The sequence below is a fragment of the Solanum lycopersicum genome, chromosome 7, assembly GCF_036512215.1.
Source record: "Solanum lycopersicum chromosome 7, SLM_r2.1".
Classification (NCBI taxonomy): Eukaryota; Viridiplantae; Streptophyta; class Magnoliopsida; order Solanales; family Solanaceae; genus Solanum; species Solanum lycopersicum.
Window position 1 is genome coordinate 58,794,374 of NC_090806.1, and position 22,195 is coordinate 58,816,568.

The 22,195-nt window shown below is 30.3% G+C and overlaps 3 protein-coding genes across 3 annotated transcripts; all 3 read left to right on the forward strand.

Moving 5' to 3' along the window:
• The first annotated feature begins 1,667 nt into the window (after window positions 1–1,667).
• On the forward strand, window positions 1,668–4,095 carry LOC112941789 (anthocyanidin 3-O-glucosyltransferase 2-like). Its single transcript, XM_026031826.2, has one exon. It carries the CDS (start codon window positions 1,779–1,781, stop codon window positions 3,216–3,218), a length of 1,440 nt encoding a protein of 479 aa, XP_025887611.1. The 5' UTR covers window positions 1,668–1,778; the 3' UTR covers window positions 3,219–4,095.
• A 432-nt stretch (window positions 4,096–4,527) lies between these two features.
• On the forward strand, window positions 4,528–5,061 carry LOC112941878 (uncharacterized). The gene has a single exon (XM_026032217.1). The coding sequence runs from the start codon at window positions 4,528–4,530 to the stop codon at window positions 5,059–5,061; it is 534 nt and encodes a 177-aa protein (XP_025888002.1).
• Window positions 5,062–10,211: 5,150 nt separating this feature from the next.
• Window positions 10,212–12,299, forward strand: LOC101259457 (anthocyanidin 3-O-glucosyltransferase 2). Its single transcript, XM_004243606.5, has one exon. It carries the CDS (start codon window positions 10,733–10,735, stop codon window positions 12,203–12,205), a length of 1,473 nt encoding a protein of 490 aa, XP_004243654.1. The 5' UTR covers window positions 10,212–10,732; the 3' UTR covers window positions 12,206–12,299.
• The last annotated feature ends 9,896 nt before the right edge of the window (window positions 12,300–22,195 follow it).

Genomic DNA, 22,195 nt, shown 5'->3' on the forward strand with positions numbered 1-22,195 from the left:
TAAAAGTAATAAGAGAGAGTAATATTTTCTTTACTATATTTTGATGGTGTTTACATTAAAGGGGTATTGTCCCTTTTATAAGAAAACACTTCCTTAGAGAAGTGATCATTCTACAGTAGTGGGCCATGGGCCACGGATATACATATAATATAGGAAAAATCACATAATTATGTTACATTAAAAAAATATTTATTATCTATTAATATCAATTTTCTAACTAAATAGAATAATTTTTTTAAATTAAATAAATTGTACATATACTTGCTTCTTTCTTTGCATGCATTTTTTAGTTTACTTCTCTTCTTCTGTTTATTTTTTTTTCGTCTCTTTCTCTGTCTCTTTATCTTTTTTCTTTTTGTTCTTCTTTTTTAAAATTTCAGTCATATAACTATTTTCAAATTAGTTTTTGTCCATATTTTTTTATTTTTGTTTAAAAACAAGACAAGAAAAATAACAGAAATTAAAGATTGAAAATTTGCACAAAATTATATTTTCAAGCAGAAATTTTAAATATATAAAATTAAAATAGTAAAAATTCACCAATGATGGTTATTATAAAGCTTCAAATATTAAATTTATTATTTGAATTTTACGAATTTGTGAGTAGTTTTGATAGATTGTTCTCAGAAATTATTGAAAATATCGTTTGGAGATTATATCTTAATTTTAAAAAGTTTTGATTAAGTTTATAAGTGATTTTAGGAGAAATATTAGATTCATAGTCAAAAAAGGTTAATTTTATGAAATCATATCACAATGTAGTAAAGTTGTATTAAAATTGTATTAAAATCATAAACAATAAATTATATTCAAGAGTAATACAAGTTTAATTATGTCTATAGATTATTGTTATGTTTTTCGTTAGTTAAGTTTTCATTTATTCTTAATTTTATCTTCTAATTCAACTTTAATATTGTGCAATACACTTTTAATGCAAATCTAATTCATTTTGTAGTTTGTTATTTGTCACTATTTCATTAGTTACATATTTTTTTCATTCATGCTTAATTCTCTTTTCTAATTCAATTGTAGTATTTGTGTAATACACTTTTAATGCAACTTTAATACATTTTGCAATTTATTGGTTGATTTGTTACTAGTAGATTATTTGTTTAATTTATTATTGATTCAAGTTTAATTCAATCTATAGATCAACGCTTGGTCTTTCATTTGTCACGTTTTTTATTCGTGATTAATTCTCTCTTTTGATTCAACTTTAATATTTGATTTATACACTTTTTATAAAAGTTTGTATTACAGTTTATTGATTGATTTGTTAATATTAATTTATTTGTTTAATTCAATATTGATACAAATTTTACTTAATTTACGGATAATAAGATGTTCTTTAGTTTGTCACATTTTGCATTCAATTTAGTTGCTTCTGTTTTTTGAGAGATCAAAAAAATGCTCATAAAAAAAGTGGATGAAAAAAGAGAGGAAGAAAAGTGTGACAGAGACAGAAAAATAGAGCGAAAAAGTGGGGGGAGAAAAAGAGCGATAGAAAAAGAAAATAAAAGCGAGAGAGACAATATAATTTAAATATATTATTGACCAATAAAGATACTAGCCATTTTGTGGTTATCTGCTTTCGTTGATTAAACTTGGCTGCCAATGAATCCACGACACCAAATGGAGGTCGTAATTGAATGACAACACTTTTATGGAGTTATGTTTAGGTATATTATTAATATAAAGTTTGGAGTTGTTTTTTTTATAAAAAACATATTTTTATTACTATACAAATTTTTATTGTGGTAGATCGATCTGTAAGAAACATGGAGAACACTAAGCAGCTAGTTTTCATTCCAGGGCCAGGAATGGGTCACCTCGTTGCTGCTATTGAAATTGGCAAATTACTCATCAGCAGAGCCAATTGGCTTTCAATTGTTTTCTTCGTCATTGATCTACCCATTGAAACCCGAGTTCATACCTATACAAATCAATCGCAGTTGATTAATCAACGCCTGCAATTCTTGCACCTTTCTTCTCCAAAAACTCAAACTAATCATCTTTCAAATCGAGAAACTCCTCTTGTGGAGACCTTCAATAATTCGAAGGAGCTAGTAAGAAATGCAATAATACAAAACTTCATGACAACTAGTCTTGTTGGTGTGGTTGTTGACATGTTTAGTGACAAAATGATTCAAGTAGCAACAGAGCTTGGTTTACCAAGCTATGTGTTTTTTACTTCTAGTGCTGCTTTTCTTGGACTTATGTTTTATGCACAGATACTTAAAGATGAACACAATCAAGACATCTCCGATTTTAAAAACTCGGATACGTTACTTCCTGTTTCCACTTATATTCATCCTCTTCCAGCTAAGGTTTTGCCCAATGCCATGTTGGATAAGATTGGCAGATTGCATTTACCTCTGTCTACTGCTCGAATGTTACGAAAAGTGAAAGGGATTATAATTAATACTTTTGTTGAGTTCGAGCTTCATTCGATGAATACCCTTGATAATGATGATGGGGTTCCAGTTTTATACCCAATTGGGCCTATAATCAACTTGAATCAAGAGCCGGATGAGAGTATTAACAGCTGGTTAGATGAGCAACAAGATTCTTCTGTATTGTTCCTCTGTTTCGGGAGCTACGGTTCGTTTGACGAGGAACAGCTGAAGGAAATTGCAGTAGCTCTTGACCACAGCGGCTGCCGTTTCTTGTGGTCATTACGGCAGCCGCAGGGCAAGGGTGAAATAGGTGCTTTGGACGATGTTGCACATCCGGAGCAAGTGTTGCCAGATGGTTTCTTGACAAGAAGTATGAATAGAGGGAAGGTGATTGGATGGGCACCTCAAGTGGTGGTGCTATCTCACAGGTCGATTGGAGGATTCATAACGCACTGTGGTTGGAATTCGATACTAGAAAGCTTGTGGTTTGGAGTTCCGATAGCAACATGGCCTATGTATGCAGAGCAGCAAGTAAATGCTTTCGAGATGGTGGTTGATTTAGAGATAGCCATAGATATAAAGATGGAGTATCGGAGTGAGAGTCCGGTTTTGGTCACAGCAAAGGAGATAGAGTGTTCCATAAGGAGACTGATGTTTGATAGTAAAGAGGAGAAGAATGGTATCAGAAAGAAAATGGAAGAATTGAAAGAGAAAAGCAGAAAGACCTTGTTAGAAGGTGGATCATCTTACTGTTTTCTGGACAGTTTGATCAATGAGTTTAAGGACAAGAGTAGAGTACGTAAAGATACGATACCTACTTGAGACTAATTCAACCACAAAAATTAGCTCATGAGATGAGAATTAATTCAACCTCAAAAGCTAGCTCATGAGATGAGAATTGATAGCAAGGAGTTAGTATAATCTAAAATTTCTTTTCCTTTTAGTAGATATTTAAGTCGAGCTTTATAATGCTTCATAAGTTCGTTGGTTTTCATAATCTTAATTATTAAGTGTACATTTTTATGTTTAAATCACTTAATGAATCTAAATTCACAAAGTTAAATAAAGTTTTTAGTATTATTAGGATTTCTATTAAAGATTATAAAAATGACAGTTTATTAATTTCTTTCTTTCGATCGATTGTTATTGAATTATCATTGACTATTATCACCTATCATAAGTTTATTAATTTCTTTCTTTCCCTACCTTTTGTAAACTACGTGCCATCCATCCCCACCCCATGGTCCCATTTACCAATAACAACCACCACTCTCGGTACAATCTACAATAATATCAGTTATTATGATTAATTAGTGAACATATTTGTGCTTTATGTGTCATTATATAAAATGTTATGTTAAAAAAAATACACAGCAAGAATAAAAAGGACTTCTAAATTGTAAAATATGCCACGTGAAAGGTATACATCACTTGGCCAATAATGGCCAAAGTGATACATATGTGTAATAAATTCATGGCTATAAATAGCCATTGAACATATTGATACAGATATACATTTTATGAAATATATTACTTTCTCACTTTTCCTTTTTTTAGTATATTAATTTTAGTAAGTTCTTTTATAACACGTTATCAGCATGAGTCTCTGTCAGTTCAAATAAAGACTTTAAAAGTCTCGGAGGTATAAATTTCCTTTTCTTAATAATGTCTAATCTCTCTTAACTTGAATTTCTTGCTCTAGACATATCGGAAAAAAGCTATCTATCATGCAGAAATTTATCTTGATGCGATGGGTCTAGCAGACACCATCCAAGAAAATAATCTAGCATCGAATCAAAATCGTGCTAAGGCGATGACATTTCTCCGTCATCACCTTGATGAAGGTTTGAAAATGGAATATCTCACTGTTAAGGATCCTCTGGTGTTGTGAAACAATTTAAAAGATAGATATGACCACCTGAAGTTGGTCGTCCTTCCACAGGCACGTTATGACTGGATCCACTTAAGACTTCAAGATTTTAAATCTATCAGTGAGTATAACTCTTCCATGTTTAAAATTATCTCACAATTAAAATTTTGTGGAGAAAACATCACTGACCATGATATGCTGGAGAAAACGTTTTCCACTTTCTGTGCCTCATGTATGCTTCTGCAGCAGCAATATCGAGAAATGGGATTTAAAAAATATTCCGAATTAATTTCACATCTCCTTGTTGCTGAACAACATAATGACTTACTGATGAAAAACCATGAAAGTCGACCTACTGGTTCTATGTCATTTCCTGAAGTAAATACGATCAATTTTCACCAATCTAGGCGTGAAAAGGGTCGCGGCCCCAGTCATGGCCCCAGTCGTGGTCGAGGAAGAAATTTCAATCATGGTGATCGTCTTGCACTAAATAATAACCTTCAACACCAGCAGTGTAATAAGAAGAATGAAAAACATGATGTAGTGCAGAAGAAAAGTTCAGACAACAAATGTTATCGATGTGGAGGAAAAGGACATTGGTCACGTACCTGTCGTACGCCAAGGCACCTGGTTAAGCTATATCAAGCTTTCCTGAAGGATGTGAAAAATAACGTTAAAGCCAACTTTATCTCGGAAGATACTGTTGAACCCATGCATCTAGATGTAGCGGATTTCTTAGAGAATCCCGAAGGAAAGATAGATCACTTGATAGGTGATGGATCTGTGATAATGTAAATATATTTCATTTTCGTCGTTTGTATGAACTAGTATGAATATGTTTTCCTAGACTTGTAAATAACTAAAAGGTTGTGTAATATCTTTGTTTAGTAATAATATTATAATATTTATTTCTTTTATATCTTTTATTTTGAAGTATATGGATATCTCAATGATCAATCATGAAGATATTTGTGTAATTGATAATGGAACAACACACGCCATATTCAAAGAGGGGAAATACTTTTACTTGCTTACAAGAAAAGCAAATGTTACTACAATTTCTGGTAATTCAAACTTAATAGAAGGCTCCGGAAGAGCTACTATATTTCTGCCTAAGGGGACAAACTTGTCATAGAAGATGCATTGTTCTCTTCTAAATCCCAAGAAACCTGTTAAGTTTTAAAGATATTCGTCGAAATGGATATCATGTTGAGACAATAAATGAAATGAATGTTGAATACTTTGGTATTACCAAAATTGTCTCAGACCAGAAATATGTGTTGGAGAAATTATCAACTTTATCTTCTGGCCTATATTATGCAAAAAAAAGTACGATTGAAGCACACTCCATCGTAAACCAGAAGTTTACTGACGTAAAGACTTTTGTGCTTTGGCATGACCGAATAGGTCATCCTGGATCAATAATGATGAGACGAATCATTGAAAACTCAAATGGACATCCATTAAAGAACCTAAAGATTCTTACAAATGATGAGTTTTCGTGTGCTGCTTGTTGTCAAGGCAAATTGATTACTAGGCCATCACCAATGAAGGTTAACATTGAATCACCTCAATTTTTAGAACGAATACATGGGGATATTTGTGGACCTATTCACTCATCTAGTGGGTCGTTTAGATATTTTATGGTCCTAATAGACGCATCTTCAAGATGGTCTCATGTGTGCCTCTTATCATCTCGCAACCTGGCGTTTGCAAAATTATTGGCACAAATGATACGATTAAGAGCGCAATTTCCATATTATCACATTAAGATAATTCGCCTTGATAATGCTGGTGAATTCACATCCCAAGCTTTTGATGCTTATTGCGTATCGGTAGGGATAAAATTTGAACGTCCTGTAGCTCATGTTCATACTCAAAATGGCCTTGTTGAGTCATTTATTAAGCGCTTACAATTGATAGCAAGACCTCTACTTATAAAAAGTGAGTTACCTACTACTGTTTGGGGTCATGCTATCTTACATGCAACATCACTTGTTCGTCTCAGATCGACTCATTATAAAAAATATTCCCCATCACAATTAGTATTTGTCCATGAACCAAATATTTCTCATCTTCAAATTTTTGGATGTGCTGTATATGTGCCTGTAGCACCACCTCAGCGCACCAAGATGGGCCCTCAAAGAATGTTAGGCATATATGTTGGGTTTGATTCACCCTCCATAATTCGCTACCTTGAGCCATTGACGGGAGATTTATTCACTGCAAGATTTGCAGATTGTCGATTTGATGAAACAAATTTTTCGCAATTAGGGGGAGAGAAAAAGAAACTTAAAAGTGAAATTGCATGGAAAGTTTCATCATTATCTCATTTTTATCCACGCTCCCCTGTGTGTAAACAAGAGGTCCAGAAGATAATCCATTTGCAAAACATAGCAAATGAAATGCCAAACACATTTACTGATTCAAAAAGGATAACAAAGTCGCATATTCCTGCAGTTAATGTGTCTATCTGAATCGACGTCCTAAAAGGACCATCTACAAGTGTCGTAGCTTCTGAATCACAAATACGCCTGAAGCGTGGTAGACCATTGGGTTCAAAAAATAACAATCCTAGAAAAAGAAGTACAAAAAATGACACTACAAAAGAATATCATGAAGAAATTCAAGATCTAATTAATCCTGATATTCCTGAAGAGATCAGTGAACCCAAGACTCAAGTAAATGAAAAACTCTCAATAAGTTCTACAGGTGATGAGATAAGTTTAGATCGATCAAAAATCATAGTGGATAATGTTTTCGCATATGATGTTGCACTTAACATTATGAATGGAAATGAGGATCTTGAACCTCTATCTGTCGAAGAATGTCGACAAAGATGTGATTGGCTAAAATGGCAAGAAGCAATTCAATCAGAATTAAATTCACTTGCTAAGCGTGAGGTTTTTGGACCTGTAGTCCAAACGCCTAGTGATGTTAAATCAATTGGCTATAAATGGATCTTTGTACGAAAAAGAAATGAGATTGTAAGATACAAGGCACGCCTTGTTGCACAAGGATTCTCTCAACGACCCGGTGTCGACTATAAAGAAACATATTCACTTGTTATGGATGCATGAATTTTTTGATATCTCATCGGTTTAGCTGTGCATGAAAATCGTGAAATTTATCTAATGGATGTGGTTACAACTTACCTTTACGGTTCACTTGATAATGAAATTTATATGAAAGTTTCGGAAGGACTTAAAATGCCCGAAGCATATAGTTCAAAATCTCGGGAAATGTATTCAATCAGATTACAAAAGTCATTATATGGCTTAAAACAATCAGGGCGCATGTGGTATAATCGCCTCAGTGAGTACTTGACAAAACAAGGTTATATAAACGATGCCATTTGTCCTTGTATATTTATTAAGAAAACAACATTGGGGTTTGTTATTCTTGTTGTTTATGTTGATGACATTAATCTCATTGGAACTCCTCAAAAAGTTCAAAAGGCAATTGAATATCTAAAGAAAGAATTTGAGATGAAAGACCTTGGAAAGACAAAAATTTGTCTAGGCCTACAAATAGAATATTTAGTAGACGGGGTCTTCATCCATCAATCTGCCTATACTGAGAAAATCTTGAAACGATTTTACATGGACATAGCACATCCATTAAGTACTCCAATGGTTGTCCGATCACTTGAAGTGAGTAAGGATCCATTCCGACCTCAAGAAGAGAATGAGGAGCCTCTTGGTCCAGAAGTACCTTATCTCAGTGCAATTGGGACACTTATGTATCTTGCTAATGCTACGAGACCCAACATAGCATATTCTGTTAATTTATTAGCAAGATATATTTCTAAGGGAATTGAACATATATTGTGATATCTAAGGGGATCTAGTGATATGGGTCTGTTTAATTCTAACAAAGATAGTGCAGATCTTGTTGGTCATGAAGATGCAGGTTATTTATCTGACCCACATAAAGCTCGATCACAAACAGGCTATCTGTTTACATACGGAGGTACTGCTATATCATGGTGATCTACGAAGCAGTCTATTGTCGCTACTTCAAATCATGTTGAGATAATAGTCTAATTACTCTCCATAACTAAAATTTGATAATTATAATTCGTAGCTAAATGTTATAGGGAGAAAAGAGGCGAGCGAGGCTGGAGAGAGAAGAGAGAGGTGACCGAGATAGGGAAAAGAGTGGGGGAGAAGTGAATTGTATATGTATATTGGTCAGATAATAATGTTATATTATACATATATATATATATATATGTATATATATATATATATATGTATTTATGGAAAGTGAATTGAAGAAGGAGGAGAGAGGCGAGTGGAATTGGGAGAGTGAGGAGAGAGGACGGAGAGTGAGAGAGGTGAATTGTACATCCATATCGGTTAGATAATTGTATATTATACATATGTATTTGTATATTCTAGCGAATTATACATACACAAACGTAGCTAATTATACAAACTCGGAATCAACACATAATTATTGATTAATATTAGTCGCGAGTAATAATTATAGCAAATCATAGCTGTGATGAGTAATTAAATAGTAAAATTTGCTTAACCGCATAATTTTCAATTTTGACTATGAAATTGGACTCTTAATCATCTAAGTATTGAACTAAAAAAGTGTTTTTGATACATCACTCTAAAATGACACATTAAATTTTAATATGAGGTGTTGAATATGAACACGACTTAATTAAAAACTAAAATATCTAAATAAAATATTATGTTAACTTTAAGAATTACCGATAAATTAGAGCTTGTTTTATTATTTATAGAAGTGTCGTGTGAGGATGAGTTCTTTGTCGTATTATCTTAATAACACCTTACTGTCATTTTAGTGAAAGTGCATTGGTTTATACTCTTTCCTCCTCTGTAAATTTTAAAATTTATATAATTAAGGATTAATTTTAAAGTTAAATTAGTTTATATTAATTTAATATTTTAAATAAAAAATTTAAATATTCAAGAATTATTTTAAAAGTGCTATAAATTTTAATTTTTTATATTATATTTAGGTCAAATATAAAATAGATTCTTAAGTTTGTTGGGTTCCTTTCAAGTACTTTAACTATGCTATTTTCCTATATAAATCAGTGAACCATCCATAATTTGTTCCTTTTAAACATCGTTGGCTGTGTAAAATACGACTTTGTGAGGAGTATTGATAGAGGATACATATGTTGTTCCAAAACTCATTAGCCCAATTGATAGTGAAACTATTCGAGAATAATTGTGTTTTACTTCAAGTCATTTTTACACACTAGAAAACAAATGAGACTAACACAAAATTTATTTTCATTCCTTCAACCAAAATCATTACAATACGAACACAATTGAAGACATATACGATAGAAAAGCCGATCAAAATCAGTCAACAATATTTAAAAAATAAATTATGAGTGATTTAATAATTTAATTAAAAAAATAACGTATTAAAATACCTAAAGAAAAAACTCAACAAATTTAAAAATTTATTTATAAAGTTGACTTTATAATTATTATCATTTCGCCCTTTAAAAAAAAAGGGCAAAGGAAAAAAATTGACGGAAGAGTTTTTGCTAAAAATAAGAAAGCATCCGCAAAATGTGGTAACAATATATTTATACAAAAAGAGTAGCGAGAAAGAGAAATTAACAGTTGAATTGAAAAAATTATACCTTGATAACGATTAAATAACTTATTAGTATTAATTAAAAGTTAAGATTAAAATATTATTATTTATAAAAACATTTTTTTAAAAATAAAAATTAATATATTTTTCTTATCCACTCCATCACCTTCCTCCACAGTATTCCTTCCCACCACCACCCCAAATATTTTTATTTTTAATCTTTTTATAAAATACTTTTTTTAAAAAAATCTTATTTCATCCCCCCTTCCCTGTTCTACCCTTTCAATTTTTAGATGTTTTTTTTAAAAAAACAACTTACCCCACCCACCTAATTCTCTCTCTCGTTTTTTTTTTTTTAAATTATGTGTTAGATATATACATGTTTTTTTTAAAAGTGTTTCCACTGCAAGATCATTTAAAAATAAACATTTTATATATATTCCGTACATAAGTAAGAAGTATATTAGTCTAAGAAAATGTATATAAAATCTTTGGGGGTGGGGGTGGTGATGGAGTAGGTAAGAAAAATCTTTTGAATTTTATTTTAAAAGTGAATTTCTTATTTTGGGGACAGTGATATTTCGATTTTTAATTTATATTTAATATTAATAATTTATTTTAATTTTGATAAAAATGGAATGATTTATTTCATATAAAATGCCACGTGACAAAATATTTTTAAATAAAAAGAGATTAACTAACGAAATTCAATAATTTAGGAAGATATTTTTTTTGACTGTTCACTTTTGAAATTTTTATTTATAGCAGTGTCATGTGAGGGGATGTGCACTTTATGTATTGTTGTAAACATCTTTCTTCCATTTTAGTGAAAGTACATTAGCAGTTGAATTGAAAGAAACAATTTGATCCTATGGAGAAATTAGCAGAATTGATTCTGATCCCTTCTCCGGCAATGGGCCATGTTGCTCAGATGTTGGAGTTGGCCAAGCTTTTCATCAATCGAAATCATCAACTCTCAATCACTGTCCTCATTATGAAACTCCCTGATTACATCGACCCTGTTAGTGGCCCTTTTGTCGACTCTGTAATTGATTCATCATCCTCTGAACGTCTTCGATTCTTTGAATTACCACCTGTTGATCCAACCCCGGAATGGAGCTCTAAAACTCGAGGACACTTTGTTAACAGATTAGTACAAACTCAAAAATCTCGAATCAGGGAATTTTTAATAAGTCAACGGGGCGGTGTTAAACTTGCTGGATTTGTTGTAGACATGTTATGCACTCCATTGATGGATGTAGCTGAAGAGTTTGGGATCCCGAGCTATGTGTTTTTCACTTCCCCTGCTGCTTTTCTTGGGTTGATGATTCATTTCCAGTTTCTTGAAGATGAGTGTTCGAGAGATGTTTCCAGTTTCAAAAACTCTGATGATGGTACTGCTCTGTTATCATTTCCTAGCTACGCATACCCTGTTCCTACGAACGTATTGCCAATGGTTCTAGTCGATAGAGACACATGGTTAGGGAGATTTCTCGATTTTGCTCGTGGGTATAGAAAAGCCAAAGGAATCATCATCAACACTTTTGCTGAACTAGAAGTATACGCCTTGGATGCATACAATAACAACAACCTATCAAGATCTGAGCAAGCTCATCCCCTGCCATCCATCTATCCAATTGGTCCAATTTTAAACCAATCGAAATCACAGTCGGAGTCAGAGGAGGCAGAAATAACAAATTGGCTGGACAAACAGCCACCTAATTCGGTGGTGCTACTCTGTTTTGGGAGCCAGGGGAGTTTACCAACGGATCAAGTGAAACAGATCGCTATAGCTCTCGATAACATTGGTTGCCGTTTCTTATGGTCTTTACGTCGTCCACCTCAGAGCAACAACGCTCAATTTCCAGGAGAATACACGAGCTATTCAGAAATTTTGCCTGAAGGATTCCTAAAGAGAACAGAGAAAAAAGGGAAAGTGGTAGGATGGGTTCCACAATTGAAAGTGTTGTCTCACGAAGCAATCGGGGGATTCGTATCACACTGTGGATGGAATTCGATACTTGAAAGCTTATGGTATGGTGTTCCTATAGCGACATGGCCATTGCACTCAGAACAGCAGGTTAACGCGTTTCAATTAGTGAAAGAGATAGGAGTAGCAGTGGAGATTACTTTGGATTACTGCGAGAGGAATAAAGATCAAGCTATAGTAACAGCAGAAGCCATCGAAAATGGGATAAGTAAATTGATGGAAACTAACTCCGCAGTAAGACATGAAGCAAAGATGATGAAAGAGAAGAGCAGAGCCAGCGTAACGGAGGGTGGTTCATCATACTTGGCCTTCAGCAAACTTATCAATGAACTACTCAAGAATGCAGCTCTATAACTATTGATCTATTCATGATTGTACTAAATTATTATCTCCACTTAATTTTGATTACTTAACTTTAATATCAATAAATCATCGTATATTACTAAAACCATGAACAAAAAAGTTGAAAGTTGAATTACAGTTTTACCCTTTATTTAAATATTTGATTCTATAAATTTAATTAAATGTTAATGACTTTTAGACTTCCTAAGATTAATTTCTTATTAAATATCTAATTTATTAATATTTATCATCTATAATCTATACTTATATAATAGTTAAGCTCTAAAGTGAAAAGTTGAATTACCATTTTGACCTTGTACTAAATTGAAATTTGATTAATTATTTAACATTTAATTAGTTAATTTAAATATTAAATTGTCTCATTTTAATAATAAGAATATTAATAACTTTTGTACTACCTTTGATTAATTTCTAATTAAAATATCTAATTTAATAATATTTATCATTTATTATCTATATGTATATTTAATGTAATCTTCATCATATCATATAATAATAATAATAATATACTAAACGTGGATGGAATATTTGGCAAAAATTAGATTACATTTTGTCCCTATATCATATAAAAATATTAATAGTCTAATAAATTGTTAACTAAATATTAAATATTAAATTTTAATTACTATAACGGAGGATTATTATATTAAGCAATATCAAATTTATCAAATTCTTCCTGTTACAATTTATTTATGTTGATGGTTAATTAATATTAAATCGTTAGATACAATTATTATCAAGAAGACAAAAAGACTTCTAATGATATTGTTCAATGAATTAAAGGTGAAGACTAAAGGTTACAAAATTAATTAGGAAACTGATAGATCTCTTTTATTTTTTTCCTTTCATCTCCCCTCTTCTTACTAAAGTATATTAATATGTCAGTTCTCTCTTATAAATTAAGATCCATTTTCTCATTTTTGGTATATCATCTCTTTCTTCCTTTTTAATTTCCTTTCTAATCATAATCATAGACTGCTGAAAAAAAGTTGTCATCAATCTTTATAGAATTGTTAAAGGCAATAACATTATTGTTGTATTCGGATCGAAGACATTATGATTAATTGTAAGGAATGTTTAAAAGAAAATAATATTTTTTTTATCACGTTATATGAATTATAACAATAATGAATGTTTGTACTATTTTATGTAAAGTGATTATAGCTATGGCCATTTGAAAGTTATTTTCATAATTGTTTTAAATGTTCTTTTATAATGTTTCTCTTCTTGTTCATTTTAAGTTAAATATGTTCTCTATTTATATAAAGAAGTTTATGTTTAAATGATTAAATAGATGTTACTTATTTGGACTTTATAAAATTATTGGTGTAGAACATGTACAATACTATATATGTACTATTTACAAATTATTGATTGTAGTACAAAATTTATATTAAATAGTTTAAAATAAACGTGCAACGCACGTTCCGAAGACTAGTTATTATAAAAATCACTAACCAAATTTATTATTCAGAGTTAATATCTTCTACCCAATATACTATTCTTTGTTAATCACATCTTCTGATACTTTTTGTAATAAAAGTTTTGCTTTGTTGGGGGTGGTGGGGGAATATTTGAAAGACGAAAAAAAAAATACAAAAGATTCTCATATTAAATTCCAAAGTTTCATGCTAGTTACTTTCTCTTATTTTTTTTAGAAAAAAGAATTACTTAGCTTAATTTGAAATAGAGTTAAAAAAAAAATTAATTTTGTGTTTTTAATTTAAAAGTATATTAAAATATTTTTTAATTTTATGGTCTTAAATATGTCATATGAAAAATTAAAATTAACATATTATAAGAAAGAAATATTTTATAAAATACAAATTAAAAAAGAATTTTTAAAACGAAGGAGTAAAAACTTTTGTCTAAAAACAATAAAGTATCATGCAGTGGGGGTTGCACTTGACAATTGAAGTACCCTGAAATCTGAGAGACGTTTGGTAAGGTTTTTAAAATAATGCATATATTATTTTGTATACTATTAATATATTGTTTGATTCTATATTTTTTACTCCACTTATGACAATAATAATGATAATGCTTGTCCTAATAATACACTCAAGGGTGGTATAACGTGTATCGGTAAAAATAGTAGATTTATTAATTTTATGTACTTTTAGTATCTTATTTGGTACATATGTTTTTTATATTATGTATAATTAATGTTTGTATTAATATTTATATATATCATTTGAAAGATTATCATATTAAATTTGAAGTGTCATGCTAAATTAAAAAAAGAATGATTTAGTTTGATTTGAAACGGAGTTTAAAAACAGAAAGAAAGATTTTTTAATTTTGTATTTTTAAATTAAAATTGTATTAAATGTATCAAAATGTCCTTTAGTCTTGTTATCTTAAACACGTTACATAAAAAGTTAAAGTGTTATAAAAAAATAATTATTTTTTTTACACAAATTAAAAAAGAAATAGAAATAATATTTTTGAAAGGAAAAAAGTAACAAACTTTTGTCTAAAAACAATAAAGTATCATGCAGTGGGGGTTGCACTTGACAATTAAAGTACCCTGAAATCTGAGAGACGTTTGGTAAAGTCTTTAAAATAATGCATATATTATTGGTAAAAAGGTCAAATATATTTTCAAACTTTTAAAACTGATACATATATATGTTTTTGTTATATTTTTGGATCATACATATTCTTTGGTTAAATGGAAAAATACGTGGCATGATCTAAAATATTTGTCTTATTTTATTCAATTTTTTAACCAAAAAATATTTTTTTATTCCAAAAGTTATTTAATTTTTAATCCAATTTTTATTTATTTTTTAATTCATTCACTTGGCTGATTCTATTGATCTCCATTATCAATACATCTAATTTCAACACGATCCAACACTCTCTCCATAGCCTGATCAACACCCATTTCTAATTAATCATTATTGGCAAGATCCTTCTCAAATTTTGATGTCAATAATTCAAAAATCGATTTATTTTCAAGCTCTCTAGATTTTCATCACTCCCCTCCCATAAATCTCAGATCAATGGTGAAAGTCTGCAATTTCAAGCTCTGCAGATCTGCAATTTCAAGCTTTGTAAACCAAAATATGATTGAGAAAAACAACACCCACAATTCAAAAATAAGAAAAGTGAGCGGATCAAACTACTCAAATCTAAGCGCCAGGAGAATAGAAGACATAATTTAATCCTTCACATACATAATCAAAACTTGAGCAATTAGAGCTTCCAGAAAGTGTTTTCCGGAATAGCACCATAAACCCTATATCTCAACCACATTAGAAAAACAAATAAACCAAAGTTCGATCTTTGGCTAAGAAATAGATACGAGCCCTAACAGATTATTTATTTTTCTTCCCTTAGAATTTTCCGGCGGTATAGCGGCGTTTCTGGTGCCGCTGGTGATAGAGAGGAATGGAGAGATTAAATTTTGGATACAAATGAAATGTAGAGAGAAAGAGAAGAGAGAGACTAAATTTTGGATAAAAAATAAAATAAAATAGCATAAATATTTGAGATCATGCCACGTGTCTTTTTGTTTAACCAAAGGGTATATGTGATCTAAAATTATGACGGTAAAAATATTTTTGACTCAAAAGTATAACGAAAGATATATACGTACCATTTTTTAAAGTTTGGGAATATATTTGACCTTTTTCCCTATATTATTTTGTATATTATTAGGGATCGTTTGGTAGACCTAATTAAAATAAATAGTTCATGTATTATAGATGATATTATTTAGTACTATGTTTGGTTGGAAATTGAGTCTATGTATTAGTTATACATCCTACATGGTATTATATGATGTATTACTAATACTTTCTATTTGGAGATATTAGCAATACATGGGATACAATACCATGGGATAAGTCTATTAAAGACAGAAATATCTCTCAAAACATTTTAATATTTTATCTGTTTTCTTGATTTTATGTCTTATGATTGTGCTAATTTATTTAAATAAATTAGTTTACAAGTTATTTAGAGAGAATAATTTGTAAGAAACAACTCTCTCTAAATAATTTGTAAGCTAATTTATTTAAATAAATTTACTAGCAAAATCATAAAACATAAAATCAAGAAAATAAACAAAATAATAAAAATATTTGTGTGGTTTTCTATCGTATTTTGAACAATTTTTAAAATTGAATACATATTAAAATTACAATTTGCAATTTTTTGCGAAAATGTAGATGATTTATTTAATTTTACTATTGTTTATCGTCTTTTTAATTCTAAAAGTTGATAGTTTATCTTCTTCTTTTTTTTAAATTGAAAATTTACATTTGTAAGGAGTTAATTTGCTAAGATGACAATTATTTATCCTCAAATAATTTAAGTATAAAAAGGCAAACATGACAATAAAAAAGTTCTTTTCATAACTAGTTAGAAGGCCATAAATAAATCTTTGTCCGAAAATTGTTTACCTTAACCCAATTGCATAATAATTCAAGGGTATAATTGAAAAGAAGTTTTTTTAATAAAGTTTTAATCCGAACACAAGATGAGGTGGAAAACAATGAACCAAACACTTGGTAAAAATAATCCTTGCATTACTAATCCCTGCACTATTAATCCCTGCATTACTAATCTCAACGTTACTAATTCCTGCATTATTAATCTTTGTACCAAATAACCCCTTAATATATTGTTTGATTCTATATTTTTTACTCCATGTATGACAATAATGATAATGCTTGTTCTAATAATACACTCAAGGGTGGTATAACGTGTATTGATAAAAATAATAAATGTATTAATTTTGTGTATTAGTAATATGTTATTTGATATACATATTTTTCATTTATGTATAATTAACGTTTGCATTAGTACCTATGTACATTATTGTGTACTAATGTGTGTTTTGTTAATATCAATATTATTAAGTGTGTTTGGATATGTAATACAAAAATTTATGATTTGATATCAGATTAATTTGAGGTTCAAGTTAAAATTATAATTTTTTTTATTTTACTAAATATAAATTTATGAAACAAATTTAATATTTTAAAAAATTTTAAATTATAATTTGAAATTAAAAATTATAATTTTGGAGAATTTAAAATTTAAAAATTAAAAATTATATATTATATGACATGGCCAAAAACACAAACTCAGATTAGTCAAACATCTATTGGGAATTATATATAAATTTCTGAAACAAATTACTCAATATATGAATTTTGAGAAGAATCCTTATGACGACTCAATATATACGAAAGGTGCTCTATTTTTTGTTATTACAGTGAATTACTACTCTATTATTCAGTGTGGACGAATTTTTAACGTTTTTGGATATTATATTTTTTTTTCCAGAATTTATCATTAGAAAATATAACAAAAAATTATGATATCACATTGCATATTGAAAGACTGATTTAAAATTATGCATCCTTAAGTACTTGTTTATTTTAAATTGACATACCTATAAGGCAAATAATTATCGACATAGTAAATTTATCATTTTATCTTTGTCACGATCCAAATCGGGCCGCGACTGGCACCCACACTTACCCTCCTGTGTGAGCGAACCAACCAATCTAAACCTTAACATTTCAATGTAATATCAACATAAAGTAATGCGGAAGACTTAAACTCATTAATAAAAACCAATTCAATAACTATTATTTCCCAAAATCTGGAAGTCATCATCACAAAAACATCTACTTCAAATTACTAAACCTAAGAGTTTCTAAGAAGCTAAAAATACATAAAAGCTAGTCCATGCCGGAACTTCAAGGCATCAAGACATGAAGAGGAAGATCCAGTCTAAGTTAGAAGCATTAGCTCACCCTGATATCCGGAATAATGAAGACTGGCTAGAGTTACTGTTGAGTCGAAGATGACGGCACGTTTGCTGCACTCCACAATTAAACAAGAAGAAAACATAAAAGTAGGGGTCAGTACAAAACACGGGTACTGAGTAGATATCATCGGCCAACTCAAAATAGAAATCAATATTTACCAAGTAACATCATAAAATCAACTATGATACTCAACATGTAGCAACAGTAAGTACTATATCATAATCAATTACCGTCAAGTTCACACATGAGGACTCAAGCCTCAATACCATACTCATTTGGGAATTATGTTCATTAGATTGAGTATATTAACATCTTTCAAGATTCATTATCTTTATTTCTCTTGTGTCGGTATGTGACACTCCGATCCCCTACATCTACGTGTCGGTTCGTGACACCCGATCCCCTAAATCTACGTGTCGGTTCGTGACACCCGATTCCCTAAATCTACGTGTCGGTTCGTGACACTCGATCCCCTAAATCTACGTGTCGGTTCGTGACACCAGATCCCCTAAATCTACGTGTCGGTTCGTGACACCCGATTCCCTAATCTCTTTCTATCAATTCATCAAGCCTTCTTTCTTACCAAGGCATCATCAATCTCATTATTTTAGTTCATCACGCCTTCTTTTATACCAAAGCCTCATCATTAACAAAGAGATTAGGGTTTTTCAAGATTTGAGATTCAATAACTTCATCATGCTTATATAATCACAATTATATAATTACATTCATGCAAGCATACAATTAAGCACATAGCAGGGTTTACAATATTATCAATACATATCATTCGCTATTAAGAGTTTACTACGAATATCGTAAGAGAAACCATAACCTACCTCCACCGAAGATTCGTGATCAAGCAAGCAAATTTCCCAAGCTTTTGTTTTTCCTCTTCGTTCGTCTCTCTCTATCGATTCTCCTTCTCTCTCTCTTTCTGTTCTTTTCTTTTTCTTATTCAAACCCTCTTTCTTTTACCCTAATTAGCATATAATTAAGAATTGTCCAAAAAGGTTAAATAAATTATTCCACAACGAATAATGGATTAGTTCAGAAAATTTATGTAATGATCTGTAAGGTTATTTTTTAAATTTTTAATAAAATTAATATTTTTATTTTTTTGATAGTTTTCGCGAGTAATTTATGATTGATTGATGAAGTTGATTGAAAATTTAAAATATTTGATAACTAAATGCAATTATGAATTTCTGCAATATAAAATTTGTGGTTAAAAGTTAGTGGGAAAATCCTTAATATACTATAGTTGAATTTAGATTGGGATTTGAAATTAAAGAATTGGCAGATTGTATGTAAACATTTATTTTAACTATTCTATTTGGAATGAGAAATAATTGATATTATATTAAAATAGTGTTAGTTGATATCTGGTGAGAGTTTGATTGTCTTTGGCGATTTATGTGGATGTTGATTGAAAAGGTATAGTGAAAAAAAATATATTGTAAACCAAGTAATTATAGATCTAACAACTATGAAACATAATCTTAATGAGTTAATTATTCGAGATAATATTATTGGATGGAAAAATTAAAAGAGAAATTGCTGCAAATTGAGTGACAGAATCATTGCCAATGATTGACAGTGATTAGTTGAATAGAAGTAAACATGGGTTAAAATATTAGATTGTTATTAGAGGCTATCGATTTCTATTGGTTTTGGAGTTGCCAAGGACTTCATGGTAATCACATTTTGATTGATGTTCCAGCGTATTTAAATTTAGGGATATTATATTGTATGAATAACATTAAAATTTATGTTATTTACAGAATTTTGAAATATAATTCTAGACTTGAAATTTGAAGATATAAGGGTTGACATGATAAATGATATCAAAATTTAAGAACTTGATTTTAGGTTGGTGTAAGTTCTTGGGTTTATGCTAGATCTATAGTAATATGGGTGTTGTTAGTTTCAAAATTTTATTATTATTATTAATGTCAATAGATTGCTTTGAATTGAAAGTACAACGAAAAGGAAATGCTCAAGTCCCAAAATAATTGTTCGACTATTAAAGGCAAGTGAATTTTTAAACCCTTGTTAAGTGTATGAAATTCGTGCATTTCTTTGTGGTATATGTCTGGGAGTAATGAGACTTGGTGAAGGATTGAATTGTCCACCTTCATTAATTCTAATTATGAAAAGGGATAATAAAAATCAATGTGATTAATTGTTTTGTGTGATGGGTTGAGAATGGTACGAGTACCAGTGTTATATAGGAAAAATTTATTACTATAGAATGTGAATTATAATCCAAGAATGCCAAAGCATATGAGCATTAACTGATATATTATGTACTTGATCTATTAAGTGTGATTTTGTTCTTTACTGAATCCGTATAATTGTGATAATTGAGGTGATTATATGTCATAGCGACATTTGATTTATTGAGATGTTGCGTCATCCCCTTTATTTGATATATATTGTGCACATGCATTGACATGAGGTTGAGTATGAGTAAAGGTCTAACACGTGGAGATCGTCCGTGTTGAGATCGAGTTATGATTATTTGGGCAAGTGGAGATCGTCCGTGCGATAGAGAAGTTATGATTATAATTTGGTCACGTGGAGATCGTTCGTTCGAATTTTTTTTTGATTTATGATAGTGCGTTGAGATCGTCCTCACAAACACATGGAGATAATTCGTGTCGGTATATAGACCTCGCGAGTCCCCCATGGGTGATGAACTCTCGATGTATTTTCGAGGAGTATCATCTATATACGGTTGAGAGAGTACTTGGTATTTTGAGGCATGCCATTTCATGGTGTCATATTGCATTGCAATCACATGAGAACCTTAATTCATTTTGAATATGTATTTTATTGGTGCTTGAAAAGTACTTGATATTTGATTACCTCTATTTAATGAACTTGATCTTGTGTGTTGCTGATATTGTGAGTGTCTTTTGTGAATGTTGTAATTAATGAGTATTGAGCTTGTTGTTGAGAATATGTGATTGTTGGAATGTTGTTGAGATATGTGCTTGTAAATGGTGAACTGTTGGGTTGGGCTAGTTTTATGTAGGTTGTAGTTGTGGAGTTTCAGTTGGTGTGTAAGCAGTATCCGTATTTTATCCCATTAGCTTGTGTTTAGAGGTTTACTTGCTGATTACCGTGTGGTTTGGTACTTCTACAATTTTCTGGAGATTACAAGCCTGGATTTTGTGGTACTTGTAATTCTCTTATTTTCCGAGGCTTCTTGGAGATTTGTGAGCTAGCTGCTTGTCATCTCAGCTGACCTCCTTTCTCCTTGTTTATGATTTTGTTCTATTCTATATAAACAAGGTCATTGGAGACTTGTATTTTTCTTTCAATTTTGTTATAACACATTAGAGACTTGTACACGTGATAACCTGATTTTGGGAGTATTTTTGAATTTATTATAAAATTTTCGCATTTTATTGTAATTATTTATTTTAGACTGACTTGTCTTGTAGGGATAAGACGACTGTCATCACATTGGATCGTGACAATTTGTAATTAGGCGTTCCTTTCTTGAGGATTTGGGACAGAGAGTACCCTTCCTAGAAGTTGGCTCATCATCCTAGAGTGCTCATAGGTGTTTTTTTTTTTGTTTTTTTTTAAATGGTAATTCTTCACGATTTTTATCAAAAAATAAATAAAATAATATGGATGAAATGATAAATTTATTATGTCAATAATTATTTTTTTAATTATTGTGTCAAATTAAAAGTAGACAAATAATTAAAGACACAAGGAGTAAGTAATAAGTACAAGTATATAACATTACTCCCTTTATTTCATATTAATTGAATTTTTAAATTTTTTTTGTATTTTTAATTTAATTTAACTGTTCAATTTTCAAGACCACTTTTAGAATATTCTTTTATTCTTACCCTTTAGTAGTTAGTATTAGAATGAGTTATTAATCAATGTTTAGTTAGTTAAATTATAAATTTGATAAAAATTAATAAGGATAAAAATAAAAAATTATACCTAATTTATATATTAATCTTTTTTTTCTTAAAAAATATAAAACATCTTAATAATTTAATCACTATGAAATTGAGAGAATAGTTTCTAAGACCCTATCACTTAATTTGGATATTTTAGTATATTTTTAACTTGGGGATTCTCCATCCAGTGGGTATGCTCTTCATTTTCATTACCCACATAATTAAATAATGGGAGAAAATTTTGATATATTTTTTAATTT

What these genes read in the sequence shown, in the direction of transcription:
- LOC112941789 (XM_026031826.2), top strand. Translation starts at nt 1,779, where the DNA reads ATGGAGAACACTAAGCAGCTAGTTTTCATTCCAGGGCCAGGAATGGGT.
- LOC112941878 (XM_026032217.1), top strand. Translation starts at nt 4,528, where the DNA reads ATGGGATTTAAAAAATATTCCGAATTAATTTCACATCTCCTTGTTGCT.
- LOC101259457 (XM_004243606.5), top strand. Translation starts at nt 10,733, where the DNA reads ATGGAGAAATTAGCAGAATTGATTCTGATCCCTTCTCCGGCAATGGGC.